The 20541-nt window shown below is 43.0% G+C and overlaps 1 protein-coding gene across 3 annotated transcripts in view; it reads right to left on the bottom strand.

Annotated features, from left to right (window-relative positions):
- Window positions 1-17727, bottom strand: part of LAMP2 (lysosomal associated membrane protein 2) — a 28009-nt gene extending 10282 nt beyond the window's left edge. For 2 of the 3 annotated variants that reach the window (XM_081897642.1, XM_081897640.1), the window contains exons 1-8: window positions 17540-17727; window positions 13718-13836; window positions 12032-12242; window positions 10582-10743; window positions 9478-9803; window positions 8648-8761; window positions 7440-7506; window positions 5916-6083 (exon numbers count right to left, since the gene is read on the bottom strand). In XM_081897642.1, coding sequence (XP_081753768.1) covers window positions 5916-6083; window positions 7440-7506; window positions 8648-8761; window positions 9478-9803; window positions 10582-10743; window positions 12032-12242; window positions 13718-13836; window positions 17540-17621 — 1249 coding nt within the window. In that variant the 5' untranslated portion in view covers window positions 17622-17727. Of the gene's footprint in view, window positions 1-2147; window positions 4129-5915; window positions 6084-7439; window positions 7507-8647; window positions 8762-9477; window positions 9804-10581; window positions 10744-12031; window positions 12243-13717; window positions 13837-17539 lie in introns of those variants that run through there. The other variant, XM_081897641.1, reaches the window with a different exon arrangement.
- Between the last annotated feature and the right edge of the window lie 2814 nt (window positions 17728-20541).

Below are 20541 nucleotides of genomic sequence, written 5' to 3'. Positions count from 1 at the left end.
GGTGCTGGGCTATGCCCCTCCAGATGTTGGACAACTCCCATCAGCATGAGAGCTAGCTTTCACCAACAGCTGGAGGATCAAAAACTCTCTGTCCCTGCTATGACATTATTGGGATTGTGACTATAAAAATGAGCCGACTGTAAAAATGAGCAGATAATTCTGCTGCCCCAAGAAGCAACGCCTACGTATACTTAAAAAAACACCCTTTTTATACTGGACATGTATTACAAGCATAGGAGTGCACTAGTTCACTTTCAGAGGGCCTGTGATTTTCTAGAGCTAGCTTAACACAACTGAAAGGAGCTTCTCTTACTACTACTATGCGCGTTTCCAGGATCTGCAGCCTGATCCCAGCCATGCTGATTTGAAAGCCTTGCCTCTACTTCAGCGATACTTCAAGCACAAGGTCAGATAGCTCAGCCTTAAGCCCATTCAGGCAGGAGATGGGGAACCAATCACCCTTCAGATGTTCGGTTGCTGGGCTCTCACTACCCTCTTCCATGGCCATTAACCACAATGGCCAGGGCTTTTGGAAGCTGCAGTCCAATTGCATACGGAAGAGCGCAGGTTGCCCATGCCTGATTTAAACCATGCACATCTTATGGCAAGGCTAACGATTGTCCTAATGCTACTCTCTAGGGATGTGGCTGCCCTGAAAGTGCCCTAACAGCAGCCCAAATGAGTGCCCAAATACAGACAGTAAGTCATACATGTGTACCTTCCCAGATACCACCTAGTCTAAGGGGGTTTCAGGGTAGTTTTGAAGGACATCAGCCAGTTTATACACCTGATGCCTTCTAGTCCAAGCCAAAGATAGGAAGGACTTGGCCCCACATTCCAATCCTCCATGCATAAGGCAGCTTGGCCATGCTAGCTGCAAGCCACCATTTTATACAATGCAACTGATAAATAGTACAAGCACACCCTAATTGAGTGAATCAAGCTGCCCTGATATATACTACCTGGACACTGTAATATGGGTCCAACTATTAATGCTGCAGATTCTATGCCCAAGTGAGTGCTTTCAGAACATCTGAGCATGCAGGGTTCAGCTATTAACATGGTTTTCCCAGCTCTTCCTGTTTCTTTTCAGATAGGATAAGAATATGGTATTAAAGACATCTAAGTGTATAAAGAGGATTTATGGAGAGGCAGAATCTAGGCAATATTATAGTCTGCACTGGAATGAATCTTAGGAGTCTAATCCTAACCACAGTCCAGTCTTGCCTAGCTTACATATTTAAACCCTGCAGGCTTGCAAAAGCTGCATGTAAGTGTGTCCTGCTGGATGAGCTCAAGGTCCAGCTTGCCCAGGATTATTTACTCTGTCTGGTCTACTTAGTCTACCTTTTAGCCATCTCTGCTTTTAGAGCCAACTTTTGGACTTGCAATCATATTAGTTAAAAATAGCAAGGAAGGATTTGCCAGGCCCACAGAACATGGGGAGTGGAGGTTTAACCTTTTCCTCTCATGCCATGGTCCTGATGTCCCCACTCTGTTATTTTTAACTGATGCATCAGCCCTCGCAGGAAAGTCTGCACTGGTGCCAACAGAGGCTTTTCTGTCCAGACCAGGAGCAACTTTTTAGGGTTCTTAAATTTCTCAGGATTGCATCAGGGAGGAAAAGTTTTAAACACCCCCATCTTCTGCGATCCTCATATGCTTTCCCCTGCCCTCACAAGCTTTTGCTATTTTTAACTGCAAGTGATGAGTTGATGTCGTCTGGCTCAGCCCTTGCAGCAGTAGCTTTCAAACTGTGTTCCAGGAAAATGGAGAAAGAGGCGACCGTGGAGTTTCAAAAATGGAGATAAGACAAGGGACAAAACATTCTTGAGAGACAGTTTCCCCAGCACTACAGATCATCCTCTATGCTGTGCAAAGCAGACACAGGATGCATTATAGGGTGCAGTCGAAAGAGAGTGGACAGCAGCCCCTCACCCCAATCTGTGGGTATACTAGGACTTCTGTAGGGTTTCCATGATAGATGCACCAATAATTCAATCAGCAGGTAAGTTACCTGGAAGGAGCCATCTGGAAAACCAAAGCTTTATAGTAACACATAATCTACTGTCCAACCTTAGAGAGAGGGCAAAAGTGATTGAGGAGATTTTCCAGAAAAGCTTTTCAATCAAGCAATGTGACCAAGCTTCCTTAGGAACAGAAGTTTCTTTATTAAAGCATTTTGTGCACAGACAATCAAGTCCTTACGTAGAAATACAATTATATAAGAAAGACAGTGGCTTCAACAGATTAAAGCAGACATTAAAGTTTCAGGTGTTTTAACACAAACCAGTCACTTTTAAGCTGTACAGATTTTAAGTAGAAAAGCTTGTGTGCTTAGCAGAAGCATTTCTATACCTTCAAGATGAAGGTGTGCACTTTGCTTAGCTTTCCAGGAAACATTTTTGCCATCATTTCTGACCCACTGCGTCTGGTCTAAATCTGTTATGGCATATGTGCAATGACAAATTGCTATGACAAATTCAGTAAGCTGGTACATGTTAACACAAACACACATGCAAAAATCATCAAATTGCCAAGCCAAGGAAAGACTTTTCTAGCAGACAGCTCACAAGAGTGATTTAAGCAAGTTGATTTATGTTTGGAGGAGGAAACACAAGCAGATAAATGGGTGGGGAATGCCACCTTGTTCTCTTCATTCTTAACATAATGAGCCATGAGGGCTAAAGGGCCACAGTGAATTAATCCTTGATTTAAGGGGAATCCTACTCTTACTCATCTAGGCTAGAGGATTCCAAACTGAGGTGGTCCTGAACAGGCACAATTTAAACTCTCAGAACAGATGGTTCACTTTTGGAGGGCACTCTTCATATTTAGAGAATCAATTGTTGCAGAAACTCTACATATTACAGTGGTCTTTTATGTAACTAAATCTCTTACTGGAGACTTGAGTAGTACACCAAAGTCATTTGCTGCAAAATGTAGAGCAGAAATTTATTTTTGATCACGTTTTCTCACCCTGCCCATGGCAGTATACTTCAGGTAGCAGCTTGCCCCAAATGTAGTGATAATCATGAATCTTATTTTTTTGATATCCAAGGTTGTATAACCAAGAACATAGTTTTCATTTTAGCACACAAGTAAGTATAAACAGACTTTTAACAGCTTCAAGCCAGTATCAATGGCTGCAATGAAACCAAAAGACTTTCAACAGCAAGCCCAGTTATTTGCTGTAAAAGTTAAGGGCACTTTGAATTCTTGATTCTCTCTCTTTTTTATTTTAAAGAAAGGAATGAGAATGCTAAGATGAAGGGTTCCTCCTTTATCCCTGCAGATAGCAAGAAAGCAATGCTAAGCTCCCGCAAGATCCAGCTCTGCGGTTTTCCAAATGACCAGATAGGACAGGACAGTAATTAGGATTTACAAGCTTCAGAAGTTACTAGTGCCATGATGCTAGTAAAGGAAAAGCTTTTACATCCTTGCCGGCATTATTCAGGTTTGCTTGGGCTGAGGTGGCTACAAAGGGATTTTAATTGCTGAATGCCATTGAGCTGGAAAAATGCTGCACAGCTCCCCTGGCTGGTATCCTAGGCTACAGTCACCAAGTCAGCTAGGTTACCTTTCAGCTGTAAAGGATGGAGTGTACAAAGCAGTAAGTACAAACCCCAGCTTTTCCATGCTGCTCTGATACTCTAAGTGGGTCACCCTAAGTGTGATTGCTTTTAGTAACATTGCCTGTTTTACAGGTATATTTCCACACATGAAATTCGCACACAAACGTATTTGCAAGGTTAACTTTCCATGGGCTGGTTTTGCCATGGCCATTAGTCAGTCCCAATACATTTTTATGATGTCCTTATTATGTTCAGAAGAGGTACGTTCTTGATCATGTTTTGTTTTGGGGGGCCATCTCCACAGTTTTAAGGAGGAGAGAATCGTGGACCTTTTTTGGTGGCTGGTTTCCATTTGGGAGCTTGCACTTTTCTTTAGACATCACAGCCAAAGCCAAGAACAAGTCACACAAAATTTACAAGGTTTGATATCCGGGTTGGCTTTGTCTTCTGCCAAGCGCGTAAGCAATCACTATAAGCATAATCAAGCCCATAAGGCCAGCGCCAACTATAACTGGGATTAGATAGGTGTCATCATCCAGCAAACATTCTCGTGCTGTAGACAAGAAAGGTGGGAGAAAATATATATATGATGTTTGCCAAGAGCTATGCCTTCGCCTTTATGCAGGCAGCGTTACAATCCTACATGCTGGAATTCTGGCCTTTGGTCTGACAAACAACCAAGTTATCCCAACCCTCTCTAGACTTGGAAAACAGAAGATTTATTAGATGACTAAAATGATTCAAAATTTGCAGATATATGCCTGAAGTTAATAAGCTTACAAGAAAATGTTGTTAGAAATCAAATGCTTGCCATAAGAACACTAGAAAGAATCCTAATGGATCAGTCCAGCATCCTGTTCTCGCAGTGACTAGGAGATGCTCGTGGGCAGCTCACAGGAAGTATCTGGGTGCAATAACACCCTATTGTTTACAGCAACTGGTATTCAGAAGCATACAGCTTCTGGGAGTGGAGGGAGAATGTAGGAATCAGGGTTGGCAGTCACAGGCAGGCTTATCCTTCATTAACTTGTCTAATCCCCTTTTTTAAAGCCAACAATTTTCACCTTAGATGACTTATGGAAATACCAAAAGATTGCACCAAAGGGCCTCATTTCCTAGCACTAGTTTAGGTACTGGGACACTGGTTCATCTAATTAAATTAAATTAAAATATTTTGTCTATAGAAAGGATTTTGTGGGTATGGAGAATGAAGCAAGTTTAGAATTCATTTTTTTTGTGAGCTCACAGGTAGCATGTCAAGAGTAACCCTGATTATGGCTATAAAAACTATGAATGCTATAAAGGAAGAATCTATTTTTCTATATTATAGTAGATCAATTTTTGTGGTAAATAGAAGATGTTTATTCCTAATTGCAGAATACATCATGCCTTAAAGAAGTGTTATCTGAATCCTGAAATACTGGGGGGGGGGGGGTTGGGGGGCAAATTTACATTTATATCTTTAATCACTATTGCTCTTGCAATATAGTTGGTGTTTTTTGGGGGGGGCGGGGAGAGAGGTGACAAGCAAGTCTGCTGCCTAAAATTTATTATTCTGTAACTACCGGGCTCAAAGGCTTTTTGAAAGCTAACCATCAAGCCAGATTCAAATAAATGAATGAATAAATGAACAAATGCCACATAGAAAAAGCCTCTGCTTTTGGAGAGAGTCACCTGCCAATGGTTAGAGCGTGACATGCACTTGTCTGAATCAGGTTTGCTCTTTAAGATCCACTCCATCCTTCAAATAATTCCTCCTTCTCAGTAAACAAAAAATAAGTGTAACCTTAGAACTGCACTAACAGTACACAAATACAATCCCAGGTTATTTCAGAACTAAAAGCTATCGGATGAAATAAAACAGGCTTACTATGTAATTGCAAGGTTGATCTCTGCCAGGATATCCCTCCATAGGAATGGTGCAGCCCTTACAGATCCCAAATTGCCCCAGCTCTTACAGATCCCAAATTCAACAGCAGCAATTTAGTCTAGATATACTCACTCCCATCAATAGTACTTTTGACAAAACCTGCATTTCCATTATTTCTAGCACAGCTGTAAGTTTAACTACTGCACAGTATCCACTTGCTCCCTGAGAGCCAGCCAAGATACTATTCATTGCATTTTATTGTATTATCTATATATTGTAAATATTTTTAAGAGTTAAGCATAAAGCAATGTACAAGTCATATAAAATTAAACTTGGCTCACTTGTTGGGCTCAAGTAAACAGTGAATTTTCTTTGCTGTTTTATACATTTCTAAAACTTTGGTCTTTAAACTCAAAAGCTTCCGAAGGCTGCTTTTTTGGGGGAGGGGATGGGAGGGGATTCATTCTTACCTATGGAGAACTGGCCATTCTGTACTTGAAATGGCTGGATCCTTAAGTTGAAGACATGCAGGCTACATGAAGGAGTCACTACAAGAGTCTCCTTTTTTCGACACATGTATGAGCTTCCGAGGGAGGCCTCCCAGAACGTGAGATTGTCACTTGCAGCAAACTGCGTTCCTGTGGAGGAAAAAGATGTTTTGCGTGAAGACTTGCAGGGGAACAGTTTATAAGCTCCCATTTCTAAAAGTACTACTGCAGACCAATTTTGTTCGAGGGGTCTATTAACTGGGAAAATTTACCTGTGATGAAATGTGTACATAATGAGGAGATCTAAACTGAATTTATTATAGGATAAGCAGTTTTCAAATCAGGGCTGTAGTAAAATGCCACGCTCAAATTTGCCACTCCATTTGTGTGTGGCAAAATGAGGAGAACTTTGCTGATTTTGTGGGTGTCTGAATTTTGTGAACAATTTCAGAGGGAGCACCAACTTGCTTTTTTAAGACAGTATGGCATTTTCTCATGGTGCCTTGATGCCACAAGGTGATCTCTTGTTGACACTGCCATCTTGGGTGGCAAGTGTAGCAGGAACCCCCCCCCCCAATCATTCAGTTTGTACAAACTTCACACGCACTCACGCTCACACACTACATACGCTAAGCTTCTGTTATAAATTCATAGAAAATCAACCATACATCGGATTTGCACTGTTCCACTTTTATTTTACTCCATGAAGGAAGGACTACAAAATGGGGACGGTTTGATACAGGCCAGCCATAATCCCTTCACCATCCCAGCACATCCACAGGAGCCCTGCCCAGTTGCTATGCCAACCCTGATGGTCCTAGACAGAAGACAATCAAGATCACAAAGAACTTCCATATGGGAGTGGATTCAGCATGGACTGGAACAAAGGACAATGATCAGATCTTCCCTCAGGGGGCAGGAAACTGCTACCACCTTTTGTCTTCTGAAAATGACTCATGGGGAGAAGGGAACCAGCCAGGTGACAGGACACTCAGGTTACCACCACAACTCCTCCCTCAACCCCTCCTTTCTGTAATGTATGCATGATGTTTCTGGGGGGTGGGCTTGACCTACAGGATGGGAATTTCAAAAGTTTTCATAAGGCCTTGCACACCATTTTTCTGTCTTTTCCTCTCTCCTGCAAGTGAGGGGAATACCCTGTTGCAACAGTTCAATAAAGGCCAAGCCTACAGGCTGCTGTTTTGCTCCAAATTATCCTGGTTGGTGTCTTTGTTTTTGTCCAAGGGAGCCTTCGGATTTTTCCGGTAACACGAGGAAACAGCCACCCCAAACAAGTCGCCGCATTTTACGGCCCATGAAATCTACCTTTCAGTTTCTGACACAAGGATACCTTTGACTCAAAGCAGAGTGGCCTTAACTTTGCATTAGCCCTAGTATGCATACAGCCAGCTAAGTACAACCAAGGTGCTGGCACACTAAAAAGTTGTTTAAATATTGAGACCAAATAAAAAGATCTGACTTGACTTCTTACAGCTAGAATCTTACCATTTACAGGGTTGGTCACAGTGACGTCCACCGCTTTCAGGTAAAATCTTTCAAAGCTTGTGTTCTTCTGTTTAAGCAAGCAATTCATCAAGTTACATATACAACCTAAAAATACCTTTGCAAAAACTTTCTAGTTCAGCATCAGACAGAATTTAAGAAGTTTTAGGGGCCCCGACTTAACAATAAGCCACCACTAGCATTAATAAATCTCAGTTTTGACACTAGAGAAGCTTCTTTCCCCCCTTAAAGGTAAAGGATAAAGGGACCCCTGACCATTAGGTCCAGTCGTGGCTGACTCTGGGGTTGCGGCGCTCATCTCGCTTTATTGGCTGAGGGAGCCGGTGTACAGCTTCCAGGTCATGTGGCCAGCATGACTAAGCCACTTCTGGCGAACCAGAGCAGCGCACAGAAACGCCGTTTACCTTCCCACCTTCCCGCCTATTTATCTACTTGCACTTTGTGCTTTCGAACTGCTAGGTTGGCAGGAACGGGAGCTCACCCTGTTGCAGGGATTCAAACTGCCGACCTTCCGATCGGCAAGTTCTAGGCTCTGTGGTTTAACCCACAGCGCCACCCGCGTCCCTTTCTTCCCTCCTTAGTCATCTTGAAAAAGAAATTTTCTTCAATGACTTATCACCAAGCTGCTGAACTTCTTCCTTAAAAACTAGGAGTCGAGGGCATGTGACATAGCAAGTAAAACTTAATTGCAATGTAAGGGTGTGCTGTAGCTCAGAGGTGGAACATCTGCCTTGCATGCAAAATGTCCCAGGTTCAATCCTCAGTACCTGTAGGTAGGGCTAGGAGAGGCCCCTGCTTGAAACCCTGGAGAGCTGCTGCCAGTCAGTGTTGACAGTGCTGAGCTAGATGGATGCAATGGTCTAACTCAGCATAAGGCAGCTTTCTATGTCAACCGTGCCCAGCAATGCTGCTGCGACTTTGTCAACATGCAGCAGGAGTTTTTAAAAAATAAAAGTTTGATTTCTGGTTATCCTCCTGCACTTTCACAAGAGGCACAAACAGGGCTCTTAACACTCATGCACCCCCTACCAATACAATAACAGAGTTGTTACGCTGCTCTTGCGAGAGCGACTAATTCCATCGTAACAGTAAAAGGGTGATGCAATCTGAATGGAGAAATGAGTTTCCAAGAACCTGCAATGAAGCTGAATTCATTTCCCACATATATGCACACAGAATAATTTACTTACGACAGCAAAAGTTAAGACAACCACGACGTCGGTATCTGTCAGGGTGAGGACCGAAGATCTATTGCCGCAACGCCCACTAGCTGTAGTTGTGTTTGGATTAATGTTCATAAGAGTCTTTGGGAAGAGCAGTGCGATATAAATTCAATAAATTAATTTAATAAAGAAATGAAAACCCAGAGCAAACCGAAAATTAAGCAGCTCACAACACTTCTTTCACAAGCTTCCCCATGCCCATAAAGAATGTCAAATGCTCGTTCACATACACTGAATACCTTCTATACTCTGTTGTAGAACTAGCCTGACTATCCAAGCAGATCAGCACTGCTAGATTCCAAAAGGATGCTTATTTCCCCTTCCCCTTAGATCAGAGTAACTGATCTAAACCGGTACCTTAACAAGCACCAGCTTGTCAGCCTTATGCCCTTGGGCTCCCTCTGTGGGTGAGCTGTGCACTTACAATTTGCAGAACAGAATGCCATCTTCAAAGGTTTTGGGAGGTCCTATTCCAAGGCACTTTCACCTGCTAAATACACACCACAAACTGCATCCCTTTCACCAAGCATACAACTATACAAGCCAGCAGTTGCAGAGCTAAAGGTGTGGGGCGGGGAGAGGATCACCCACCTTTTGATTTATGCAACACCTTACAAGTTGTTGCATTTTCTATGGCTTTAATCTGTCTTTTTGCTACTTTATCGGCTGCTAATGGATTTTTAAAAAATGAATAAATAAATAAATGCATTTGTTAGCGATTTATATTTAACTTTGTTAGATGCCCTGAAACCAGAGCTTATGTGCCCAATACATAAAACATTGACTAAAATAATGACCTTTGTCATGTTCAGCTGCAGCCCCATGGTTGCCAGAAGACAGATCTCGGTGTCATTTTTAACAGAGTAGGTTCCTGTAGCAGGTATCTCATCTGGTTGGCTGATGGAACGTGATGATAAAATTGTTGTGTTAGCCTCCTCTGTGGTGTTGTTGGTGATGGAGGTGGTATTGGTATTGGTATTGGTATTGATATTGATATTGGTATTGGTGATGGAGGTGGTATTGATGATGAAGGTGCTATTGGTGATGGAGGTGGTATCAGTGGAGCTGGTATCAGGAACAGCAGGCTCAGGGGTGACTACAGCATCTTTATCGCACACGGTCTCTGAAAAATAGAAATATATACCCTAGCAGCACAGAACTAAATTCACAGACCCTGAAGAACATCAAACTGTTCACCTATTTCCAGCTATGAAGATACTATCAAACTATGAAGACTATCAAAGGGCCAGAACTCAGTGGCAGAACACCTGCCTTGCATGCAGAAGGTTCTTGGGTTCAATCTCCAGCATCTCCTGGTACAGCTGGAAGAGGATGCTGCCTGAAATTACAGAGAGCTGCTGCCTGCCAGTGTAGACAATAGTGAGCTGATGGACCCAACGGTCTTCCTCTGTTTAAGGCAGCTACCTATGTTCCTATAGCTTGTGCACACAAAACAGGAGACAACCAGTAAACTAGCAACTAGCAACTTTTTAAACTAGAGGACTGCCAAAGATTAACACTCTGGAACCACAGCAACAGAACCTATTTTCTGGAAGTAAAAAGTAAATGAAAATAAAAATGCATTCCTAGAAGAAGCAACAAGCCTCAAAAAAACCTTAGCAGTCCCCACGTCAGATCTCTAAACTCAGATAGGGAACCTGCAGCTAATCAAATACATATGCTGACTAGATAAACTGGCAAAGTTCATCAGAAGCTTTGTAAAACTGCTAGAAAAGGAGTCTTTCAAACACTGTCAGACTACAACTCCCATGATTGCAACCACTGGCCATGAAGGCTGAAGCTGATGGGAGGGTGGTGCAACAACATCGGGAGGGCCACAGGTTTCCCAACCCCTAGGGTAGAGGGAAATAAATGTTTGCACAAGACTATGAACTACTAACTTTGGTCACTTAGGTTGCCAGATGGAAGAAAAGCCTCGAGAACGACATTCTGGAAGTTCTGTATAACACTGCCAGATTCAACGAAGTCCACATTTTGACAAATGAAAACTGTGTCTAGATTAACTGGATGCAAAGGATAGTTTGTAGAGGTGGTAATTAGTCCTATTAAAAAGAAAAAGAACAGATGCTTTTAAGACAACTGATATTATGAACATTAAAGCCAAGCAAGCAGGTCTTTGTGCGTCTCAAGTACATAGTTGTAATTTTGGCTACAAAAAGCTCTGTGGTTAAATTGAAGGCTAACCAATATGGCATAAGCCATGGTAGGCTACAGCCTAGCTCAAGACAATAATGGTTTGAACTATCAAGTTTCCAGTTGCTGGAAGCCACAGGAGGGGAAGAGTGGTCTTATGCTCAAACTCTGCTTGCTGGTTTGCCACAGGGAACTGTTTGGCTATGGTGAGAACTGGATTAGATGGGCCAACGGGATGCGCTGATGACCAGCTCCAGCAGGCTCTTCTGACTATCTTATTACAAAAATACATTTTATCATGTACCAAATCCCAAATTTGTCTTACTAGAAGGCATTTAAAAGGCTTATAAACGGCCTCGACCCAGTATACCTGAAGGAGCGTCTCCACGCCCATCGTTCTGCCCGGACACTGAGGTCCAGCTCTGATGGCCTTCTGGTGGTTCCCTCGCTGTGAAAAGTCAAGTTACAGGGAACCAGGCACAGGGCCTTCTCAGTAGTGGCGCCCACCCTGTGGAGCACCCTCCCACCTGATGTCAAAGAGAACAACAACTACCAGACTTTTAGAAGACATCTGAAGGCAGCCCTATTTAGGAAAGCTTTTAATGTTTGACGCACTATTGTATTTTAATATTTTGTTGGAAGCCGCCCAGAATGGCTGGGAAGGCCAAGCCAGATGGGTGGGGTATAAATTTATTATTATTATCAATAATAATAATAATAATAATAATAATATCATCACACTTCTTTAAAACAGAGAGGTCAAGGCAGTAAGACCATCCTAGCTAGAGTTGCAGGGAGGTGGCAATTGTTGGAGGGGAGCAAGAACAGCAGTGGGCTTAGGACTAAGATCATGGAAACAGAGTGCCACTTTTGATACTTTTTTTATTATAGAAAATCTCTGCCCTTGCCCAGATGCCACCACTGGGACTTCTGGGCCACATGGTGGAAAGGAGCAGCAATTATAGGTTGGAATTCTACAAAGCTTCGCAATATAACACTTACTATGTAATATCCTCATCCATGGAACTTTCACAAATATAAAGTTGTGCAAATTTTTCAAGTAATGAATCGATTTTGCTGTAAACTTGGATTATTCAGCCTCTGAATTTTAAAAAAGGCATTTCTTTCTAAAGTGAGGAGTTCACCCTGTTAAGAGCTGCAACAACTATTGCAGGGTAACTTGGAATGCCACCTTACCTTTCATTTTAGCATCTGGAAACAGTGCTGTATCATTGGTGTTGTAGGTGAAGGAGATGATCCCTTGATAGGTGTCGTTTGTTTTCGTGAAGCTGATATTCCAAGAATGACCTTCTCCAAACTCTATTGCTAGCACAGGGCCAGATATTTCGTTGTCACAACTGCTTCCATCATACCTTACATGTTCAGGGAACGTAAGAACTGTGTTTTTCTGAAACATTTTGAAGAAAACAGACAGCAGTCACTGACCAGTACTCCCAGTATCAGCAGGAGGACTTTTGTCTTTTTTCTAGAAAGCGCCATCTACATACAGTCGTACCTTGTTTTTGAACAGCTTAGTTCCTGAACATTTTGGCTCCCGAATGTCGCAAACCCGGAACATCCTACAGGGCTTCTGATTGGCTACTCCTGCAGCCAATCAGAAGCCATGCTTTGGTTTCCGAACGTTGTGGAAGTCGAATGGACAACTGGAACGGATTCCATTCGACTTCCAAGGTATGACTGTACTGTACTTGAGTTTTGGAAGAGAATTCAAGTTCTCCTACCTATATCCAATATAATCCCTTTTGTTAGATTTGGTACATCCATTTAAATGCAACCCATTTACTGCACTGGTTTTAAGCCAATTTTAAAGGGATTCTTCCTCCAGGGTGTTGCTAAGAATGGTGCTGTGCAGTTGTGGGGAACCTCTGGCCAGTGAGTGGACCTACCTAGGCCCACCAGATTCCTCGCATTTGGCCTGTAGGGCATTTGGGGAGGGAAACCACACCTATCTGCCAATTACCCAGCATTAGTGTAGAACAACTAAAGCAATCTCTCATGTCTCTTATATAAGCTCTCTGCCTGCTCTTCTGAGACTAAATGGCAGCATTTTCCCCACCCCAGCACTGGGGTAGGTAGAAATGCTGCCTTTTACAATTCATGAGCAAGTATAGGGGCTTATCTCGGAATTTGGCGCTATGATGCTTAGTGCTAGATGGGGAGATACAATCCCTCTCTCTCTTTAAAGATCTTGTCTAAACAGGGATGTCTCTTGTCACCTCCACCCCAGTGTTGGAGTGGGGAAAGCTAAAATTACCAGGCTGCATGTATGCATTTGTTTGCTTGCCTATGAGAAAGTGTATGTATAGGGGGGTGGGGCCTGAATGCTTGATGCAGGTGCCTGTGGAAGGTAGAAGTAAATGGGGGGAGACATTGAAAGTTGGTCAAGCTCCAATCAAACCCTAAAGCTGCAACAAACACTACTATCAGGACTGTAGAACCCAGGTCTGCTGTACTGAGCATAGCTGTCAACGTTTCCCTTTTTTTAAGGGAAATTCCCTTACTCCGAATAGGATTCCTCGCAAGAAAAGGGAAAAGTTGACAGCTATGGTACTGAGACTGGAGAGAACCAGGCTGAAACCCTATGACAAGTTATAAAGCTCACTATATAACTTTGGGTCAGTCACCATCACCTAAGAGAAGAGTGGGATATTAAATTTAGCAAGAAATATTTTAACACTAGTAGGTATATCTTGCTTGTGCTGAAATAGCACCTTAATTAGGAATTAAAGTGCAATGCTAATATATTTTAGAATTAAGATACCCAAATAGGAACTATTCATGGCACATACTTAATATGGGAACATATGTTTACACACACATACCCTAGATTTTGAAAGTTTCAATAACAGGTTAGATACTTACATATTCATTGTGTTCAGTTTCATATGTTATAGAGAAGTTCATAATCCATTTTCCAAATAGGCAGGTCTCATTAGATGCATCTTTCACTTCTACATCCACAGCATAAGCCTGGTAAACAACTAGAATATTGTTTGCTCATTAGACAATGTGTTATAACCATCTCTAGAAACTCACACTTTGCATTCAGGCTCCTTTGACAGCCTTACATTTTTACACAATAAAATGGTCCTGAATAATCCTCTGCAGCAGCACATGACAGAGGGACATTAGCAGTGGTAAGCAAGCTGTCTTTCAGAGGAACACCATCACTGATCTTACTGGTGCAACTGCAAAATGCCTCTGTGGGACTTCAGTGCTTTTGGGTAGCATTTTGTGTGAGCCACTTCTTTAGAGACACAGAGTCTCTTGTGCTAGCAGAAAGGGAAAACTGGGTTTCAAAAGCAGACAGACTGAAATAGTGGACCTAGATTAGTCATGTTCATTTTCAATGGGTCTGCTCTGTGTAGGACTAACACTGGATACATTACATTTACACTTGCAGCATTACAAAGCGGTTTGCATTTGTCCGTTTCTACGGTTTGCATTTGTCCGTTTGTCCCTCTCATTTGTCCATTCTTTATTCATTAATTATGTGCAGATATAATTAGAAGGAAAGGGGAGCAAGGAGAGATGTGGTCATTTAAGGGGCGGGAAATATGAAGTGTTTTTCCACCTTGCCCAAAAGAGGCTTCCAAAGAGCTTTAGAGCACTCTCAGCTGTTAACCTCAGTGCTTGCTTGTATACAGCAGTGAGTAGATGGTCCTTTACTCCAGGAGAATGAGTAGGAGAAGGGGTTAAAGAAGCCTTCTTGGGAGAAAGTAGCTCAAGTACCCAAAGAGTGGATGAGTGTAGGGTAAGAGCCATAGATACAAGGGGATTTTGTTGGAAACCCAATGCAAAGACCTAGGTCCACTCACCTATTCCAATCACCTATCCCAAAAGGCAACACATTAGGGTTCACCATTTAAGTAAACTTAGAAGTATTCATTCTGTTTTCTTGCCAAGTACAGGGCAGACTGAGAAGTCTTATTAACTACATTAAGCTTGCAAAATAATATTACCTGCTAAACCCATTATTATAAGGCAAGATAACATGCCCATCAACTTTAAATAAAAACACATTCCCTATTTAATCCCAGCCAAGGCACACCATACATTCTTGGTAATTCTTACAGAACAGGAAGTGTAGGTTAGTGTTATGAAATACCGTATTTTTTGCCCTATAGGATGCACCGGCCCATAGGACGCACCTAGATTGGGGGGGGGGGATAAAGGGGAAAAATTTTTTTTCCCCCAGGCGCGGGACTGGGGCGGGGGAAGCCCGAGCTTCCCCCAACGCCAGCCCCCAGAACGGGACCCAGAGCGATGCCGTAGCTGCCTGCAGCTTTGGCATCGCTCTGGGAGCATGTGGGGCTGGGGGAGGGGGAAGCCCAAGTCGAGGGACAGCGGGAAAGGTGTGCTGCGCCTTTCCCGCTGTCCCCCGAGTTTACGGGGCTGGCGAGGGGAAGGAGCAGGCTTCTCACCCCCGCCAGCCTTCTAACCAAGTCGGGGGACAGCGGGAAAGGCGCGCTGCGCTCTTCAGATTCTTTCTCAAGAGCCTTTAAACTGGATTTGTGAGGAATCTCTGTGCATACATTGCAGATGCTCTAACCACCAAGCTATGACCCCCTGAAGACTATGTCCTGCTCTTAGCAGACAGCAATGCCTTAGTGCCATGCCAAGTGTTTAAAGAACATCTGCATATATAACAAAACATTGTTTTCTGCACTCTCATTAAGGTAGTAAAGTGCAAAACCCCCACTTTTTGGTTTACCATTTGAGAGGGGCACTTTATGGGACCATCTCAAAATCCAGGTAATCATGCTTTTAACTGGGCAAGTTATGGACAGTTCAGTCATTCACCTCCTGAGTAACATTTAATCATGTTTACTGGAGAGCAGGTTCCAAATTCAGCAAGGCTTACTTCTTGGGGGCAAGAATGCTTAGGACTACAATCTTAACATTTCAAAGTTAGCTTTGCTGCCCTGTCATTATTTGAAAAGAAAAGAAATGCTTATCTTTAGTTTTTCTTCAGTGCTTTTAAGAGTATGCTTTAGAAGTTATAATTCAAAGGTTTCTATTTTTTAATTAACTGGAGCACCTCTGGAGCCTTACTTACCTGTGATGTAGGTTAGAATTTTCAAAGGGCTAGGAAAATATAATATGTCAACCTATTTCCAAAATGGCTCCTTACCTGACCTTTACTTTTCAGATATTCCTCTGCCCCATGCTACGGCCCCTCCCAATCCTGAATACACCCCAACTTTTTGACTGAAGTTCACTTTTAGCAGGGAAGAGCAGCAGTTACCCAATTTCCTGCATTTCTGCACACCCCACTGTGCTGAGCACATCTCCCACAGGAAAGAGGCAAGTCTCAACTTAGGCAGAGGATGCAACAATTGATTTTGATGAGCACCCACACAAATCAAATGACTGAATACCCTCACAACAGAGAGATGGAAGAAGGCAACTGACAACTAAATCACTCAGCTGCCCTCAAGGTAGAGGCACACAACAGCAGAGTTCTCCTGGGAGCCTAACAAGTCCTGCCAGATAATGCAGAGACATACTGTACAACACAGGCCATCTCCTTCCCTGGAGTAGCCAGTGTTGATGTGTACCTCAGCATCACTAACAGTAGTGGTCCATTCCTGTTCAATATAGTGCATGGATAGACCAAACCCCACATCCCCAATAATGAACCACTGGGGGAAGCAAGTGTGCCTGGAACACCCACTCAAGCAGGGGTGTAACAGGTGAGCCTCCCCTGAAGACAGCCCATTCTTCTTGATCTGCTAAATTCAGCAGCTGAATATCCAGGATGCACTAGTTGCAGAGAGGAAGGCTGGACAGCTGAGATAGCCCAGGAGATACAGCATGAAGATCTTAACTCATCTACGCAGCTGCAAATAAAATGTGTTGAAAGTGCAATATACAAATGTGATACTACATGTCAACAGCAAGCTATGCAAAATTCAATGTATTTTTTAAAATGTTTATTATTATTATTTTAAAAAGCATCTTCACAAAGTTTTTTTAATATGTGTGTAGATTCCACCTGAGGTTCAAGCCCCACGTTGGGCAAAGGATTCTAGCACTGCAGGAGATTGCACTAGATTACTTTCATGGTCCCTCCCAACTCTACAATTCTATGATTACTGTAATTCATTGCTTTCTGCACTGAAAGGGGTTGGACTAGATGACCCTCGTGGCCCCTTCCAACTCTACAATTCCGTGATTAAGATTCATGAAGGGGGCCAACAGGCACCCTCCCAGCTTGAGGCTCACAAGTCATTTCAAGAGCTTCTGTTCTCCAGCAGCTCAAAAAACCTGGATGCTACTTCTATCAACACAGTAATATTATATTATATTATTATTATTATTATTATTATTATTATTATTATTATTATTATTATTATATCAACACAGTGGCAACGGACACAGAGCGGTCTGGCAACTCACACAGAAGCCCAACAGGCACCTTCCCATCTTCAGTCTGGGTTCTCTGCGGTGCAGTGTGTGTGAGCGTCTGGGTGTAAACACCAGAAAGCTGGTGGTTCGAAACCACCCAGGGGCATCTGTGGGCGGGATTCCGGAATATTGCAAGGGGGTTGGACTAGATGACCCTTGGGGGTCCCTTCCAGCTCTTTTTTCTTAATGGGGCGGGTTGTCTATCCAATCCCACTGCCCCTCCCCCCCCCGCAGCCGTTTCAGCCCCGCTTTCCTCCCAGAGCCGGCGCTCACCTGATCCTTCGAGCAAGAAGAGGACGAGGGCGCAGAAGAAAGCGCGCGGGAGGCGACCGGCGGCTGAGCTCTGGGTCTCCATGCCGGCGGCGGGGAAGCGGCTTCCTCGGAGCCGGAAGAAACGAGCGGGCAGGCGCAGGTGGCGACGGCGACCTCGATGCCAGTCACCTGAGTAGAACGGGGCGGGGGAGAGAGGAGGAGTCGCTGGGCGTGGCCTCACGGCGGCAGCCAATCACGACGCCGACCCCGCCCCGCCACCGTCTTTGTGGTTCACAGCCTCAGCCGCTTCTCCGGCAACCAGCAAGGGAGGGTGACGTTGGGCTGCTCGTGATTGTTTACAGGCTGTCATCCTCTTCTCTTCCTCACTGTTGCTGTTAAGAGTGTCTTTGTTTATTAAAGTCCGCCTGACGGGACTCCAGGCGCCTTACTGATTAAAAAAAAGAACTGCTAACGGTTCTTAATAGAATTAAGACACTATATAAGGATATAAAAGCTGATTACAACGTACAAATAATTACAATAAAACTAGCCCATTCATTAAGCCCTGTACCAAGCCCGCCCTATCTCCTCTTCCACGTTGTTAAAAGCTTTTTTGAGGGGCTTATAAAGGGGAAGGGGAAGCGCTACAAAAATAGTAAGACACAGAGATCGGTTTTGTTTTAAATGATAAAGCAACAAAAACGCACCTGTAACTCTTAGTTGTTACTGCTTACCTGTATTTTACACTGGAAGCGCCAGGGGCAGGGACCTTTTCCTCTTAGGTTAGGCAAAAGAAATATTATAGGCATATTAAATACACCTAACCTCTCATTTATTTTATTTAATAAAATCTGTATATCACTTGAATGTAGTAAAACCAAGTGGTTTGCAAGAGATACTAAAAAGTATACACACACAAAAACCCCAGTTAAAAACAATTATAATCTTTGAAAAAATAATAGCATGAGAGATTAAAGCTCATCAAGATCTACATATGAGTTGTAGACAAAAAGAGACAAGGTGTGTATGTATGTGCACTCTCTCTTTCTCTCAGTTCCTGTGAGTGTGTGTGTTTAATCACACTATCTAAGTGGCTTACCAAGGCCAGAACACCTGTCCTTCAGAGTTGTTTTGTGAATTTCCAGAAGGTTAGCTGTGCTTATTGCAACAGAAACAACAGTCTTCGGAATATTAAAAACCAAAAAGTTTATTAAGAATGTATCCAGCACCGGATTTAAGGGAGTGCCCCCCTCACAGGGCACCAAGGGATGCAAAATTATGATAATACAGTATTGAGAATATCCATTTTAAAAGCAACTGCGCCAAAATGAATTATTCTGAAAATAAGAAATAATTAACAGATTTTGTCCTTACTCAGGGCATCATATTACCAAAGTCCTCTTCTGGGGGAATGAGATGCATAAGGGTTCACTCAGGGACAACCTTGATGGGTGGGTGGCAAGAGTTATCCGAGTCTGAATACCTGTATTCATACCTGCATTCACTTCCGTGTGTGTATGTGTCTAAAGAAATTTGCTGGATCAGGCCAAAGGCCCATCTAGGCCAGCATTCTGTTCTCTCAGTGGCTAACCAGATGTCCACCAGAAGCCCACAAGCGTGTACATACATGCAGAATATGTACATATATATATGAGAGGCCACAAGACTTTGTCAACCCACACAGGTATGCACATACAGAGGGCCTGCCACTTACATGAGGGTTCAGTTCCAGGGGTCCGCATGCAAAGGTAAAATGAGGCAAAGTCAGGAAGCCCCAGAACTGCCAACCCACTCCCTATGCGAGGCAGAAGGCTGTTAGCTCTGGCAGTTTCACCAAGGCTATCCCATGACATTCCCAGAGCCATAATGCGTGTATACAGGTGAAACTCGAAAAATTAGAATATCGTGGAAAAGTTCATTTATTTCAGTAATTCAACTTAAAAGGTGAAACTAACATATGAGATAGACTCATGACATGCAAAGCGAGATATGTCAAGCCTTTATTTGTTATAATTGTGATGATCATGGCGTACAGCTGATGAAAACCCCAAATTAACAATCTCTGAAAATTAGAATATTAAATGAAATCAGCAAAACAAGGACTTCAAATAGAGCAATATTGGACCTCTGAGAAGTAGAAGCATGCATATGTACATTTTTTTCCCTTCAAAATATAGTCTGGCCCCCCACATGGTCTGAGGGATGGTGGATCGGCCCCCTGCTGAAAAAGTTTGCTCACTCCTGAGCTAAATTCTACTCAGAGCAAGCCTGAGTAAGTCGCGCTATTTCTAATTTGAGTGGTTCTCCCGAGCATGGCTGACACGCTACGCCTAAACAGCACGGTCATAATAAGAACCAACAGCGGTGTTTTGAAAGAAAGTCAACCAAACAATTAAACCAAACAAACCACAGAGAGAAAATGCTGAGTTATAAGGCACATCCCGCCGCCCACTGTCCCGTCACGTGCAGCTTCTGTAATAATTGCAAATAAAGGGGCTGATGTTGTTGTGCGGGAGTAACGAGATCGGGCGTCAACAACAGCAAAAAATAGATTTCAGGCTGCAGTTTGCAACTCACATCACGAGAAAGTGCTACTTGTATGTGCGTGTGGGTGTGGGTGTTTGCAGTGTATGTTTTGTACACAGTATTTGAAATTGTAAAGGTCGACAGCACTGCAGATGGGCTCCGGCACTTTCGCACCCTTAGCAGATCAGGAGAGAGATGTATACAAAAAGCAGCTTATGTGAAACCTGAATTCCCAAGTGGACATACAATGGGCCTTTGTTTTTGTGCTTTTACTCACTAACAAATATGCTGCAATTTATTTTAAGTAACCGTTTTTTGCTTTAGGATGCATTCTGGCATTTATTTAGATACCTAGGAATTCAGGTTGATTTTATGAAACACATTTATTACCTTTGAGAGTAAACAATCACCATGATAGTAAAAAGGAGAAGATGCTCATATAAATCAGCAATTACCGTATATACAGAACTTAAAGTGTTCATCTATATTTTCATCTA

The sequence above is a fragment of the Podarcis melisellensis genome (genome assembly GCF_964234715.1).
Source record: "Podarcis melisellensis genome assembly, chromosome: Z".
NCBI classification, from domain to species: Eukaryota; Metazoa; Chordata; class Lepidosauria; order Squamata; family Lacertidae; genus Podarcis; species Podarcis melisellensis.
The sequence above is the reverse complement of the archived record's forward strand: the minus strand, read 5'-3'. Positions and strand labels throughout refer to the sequence as shown.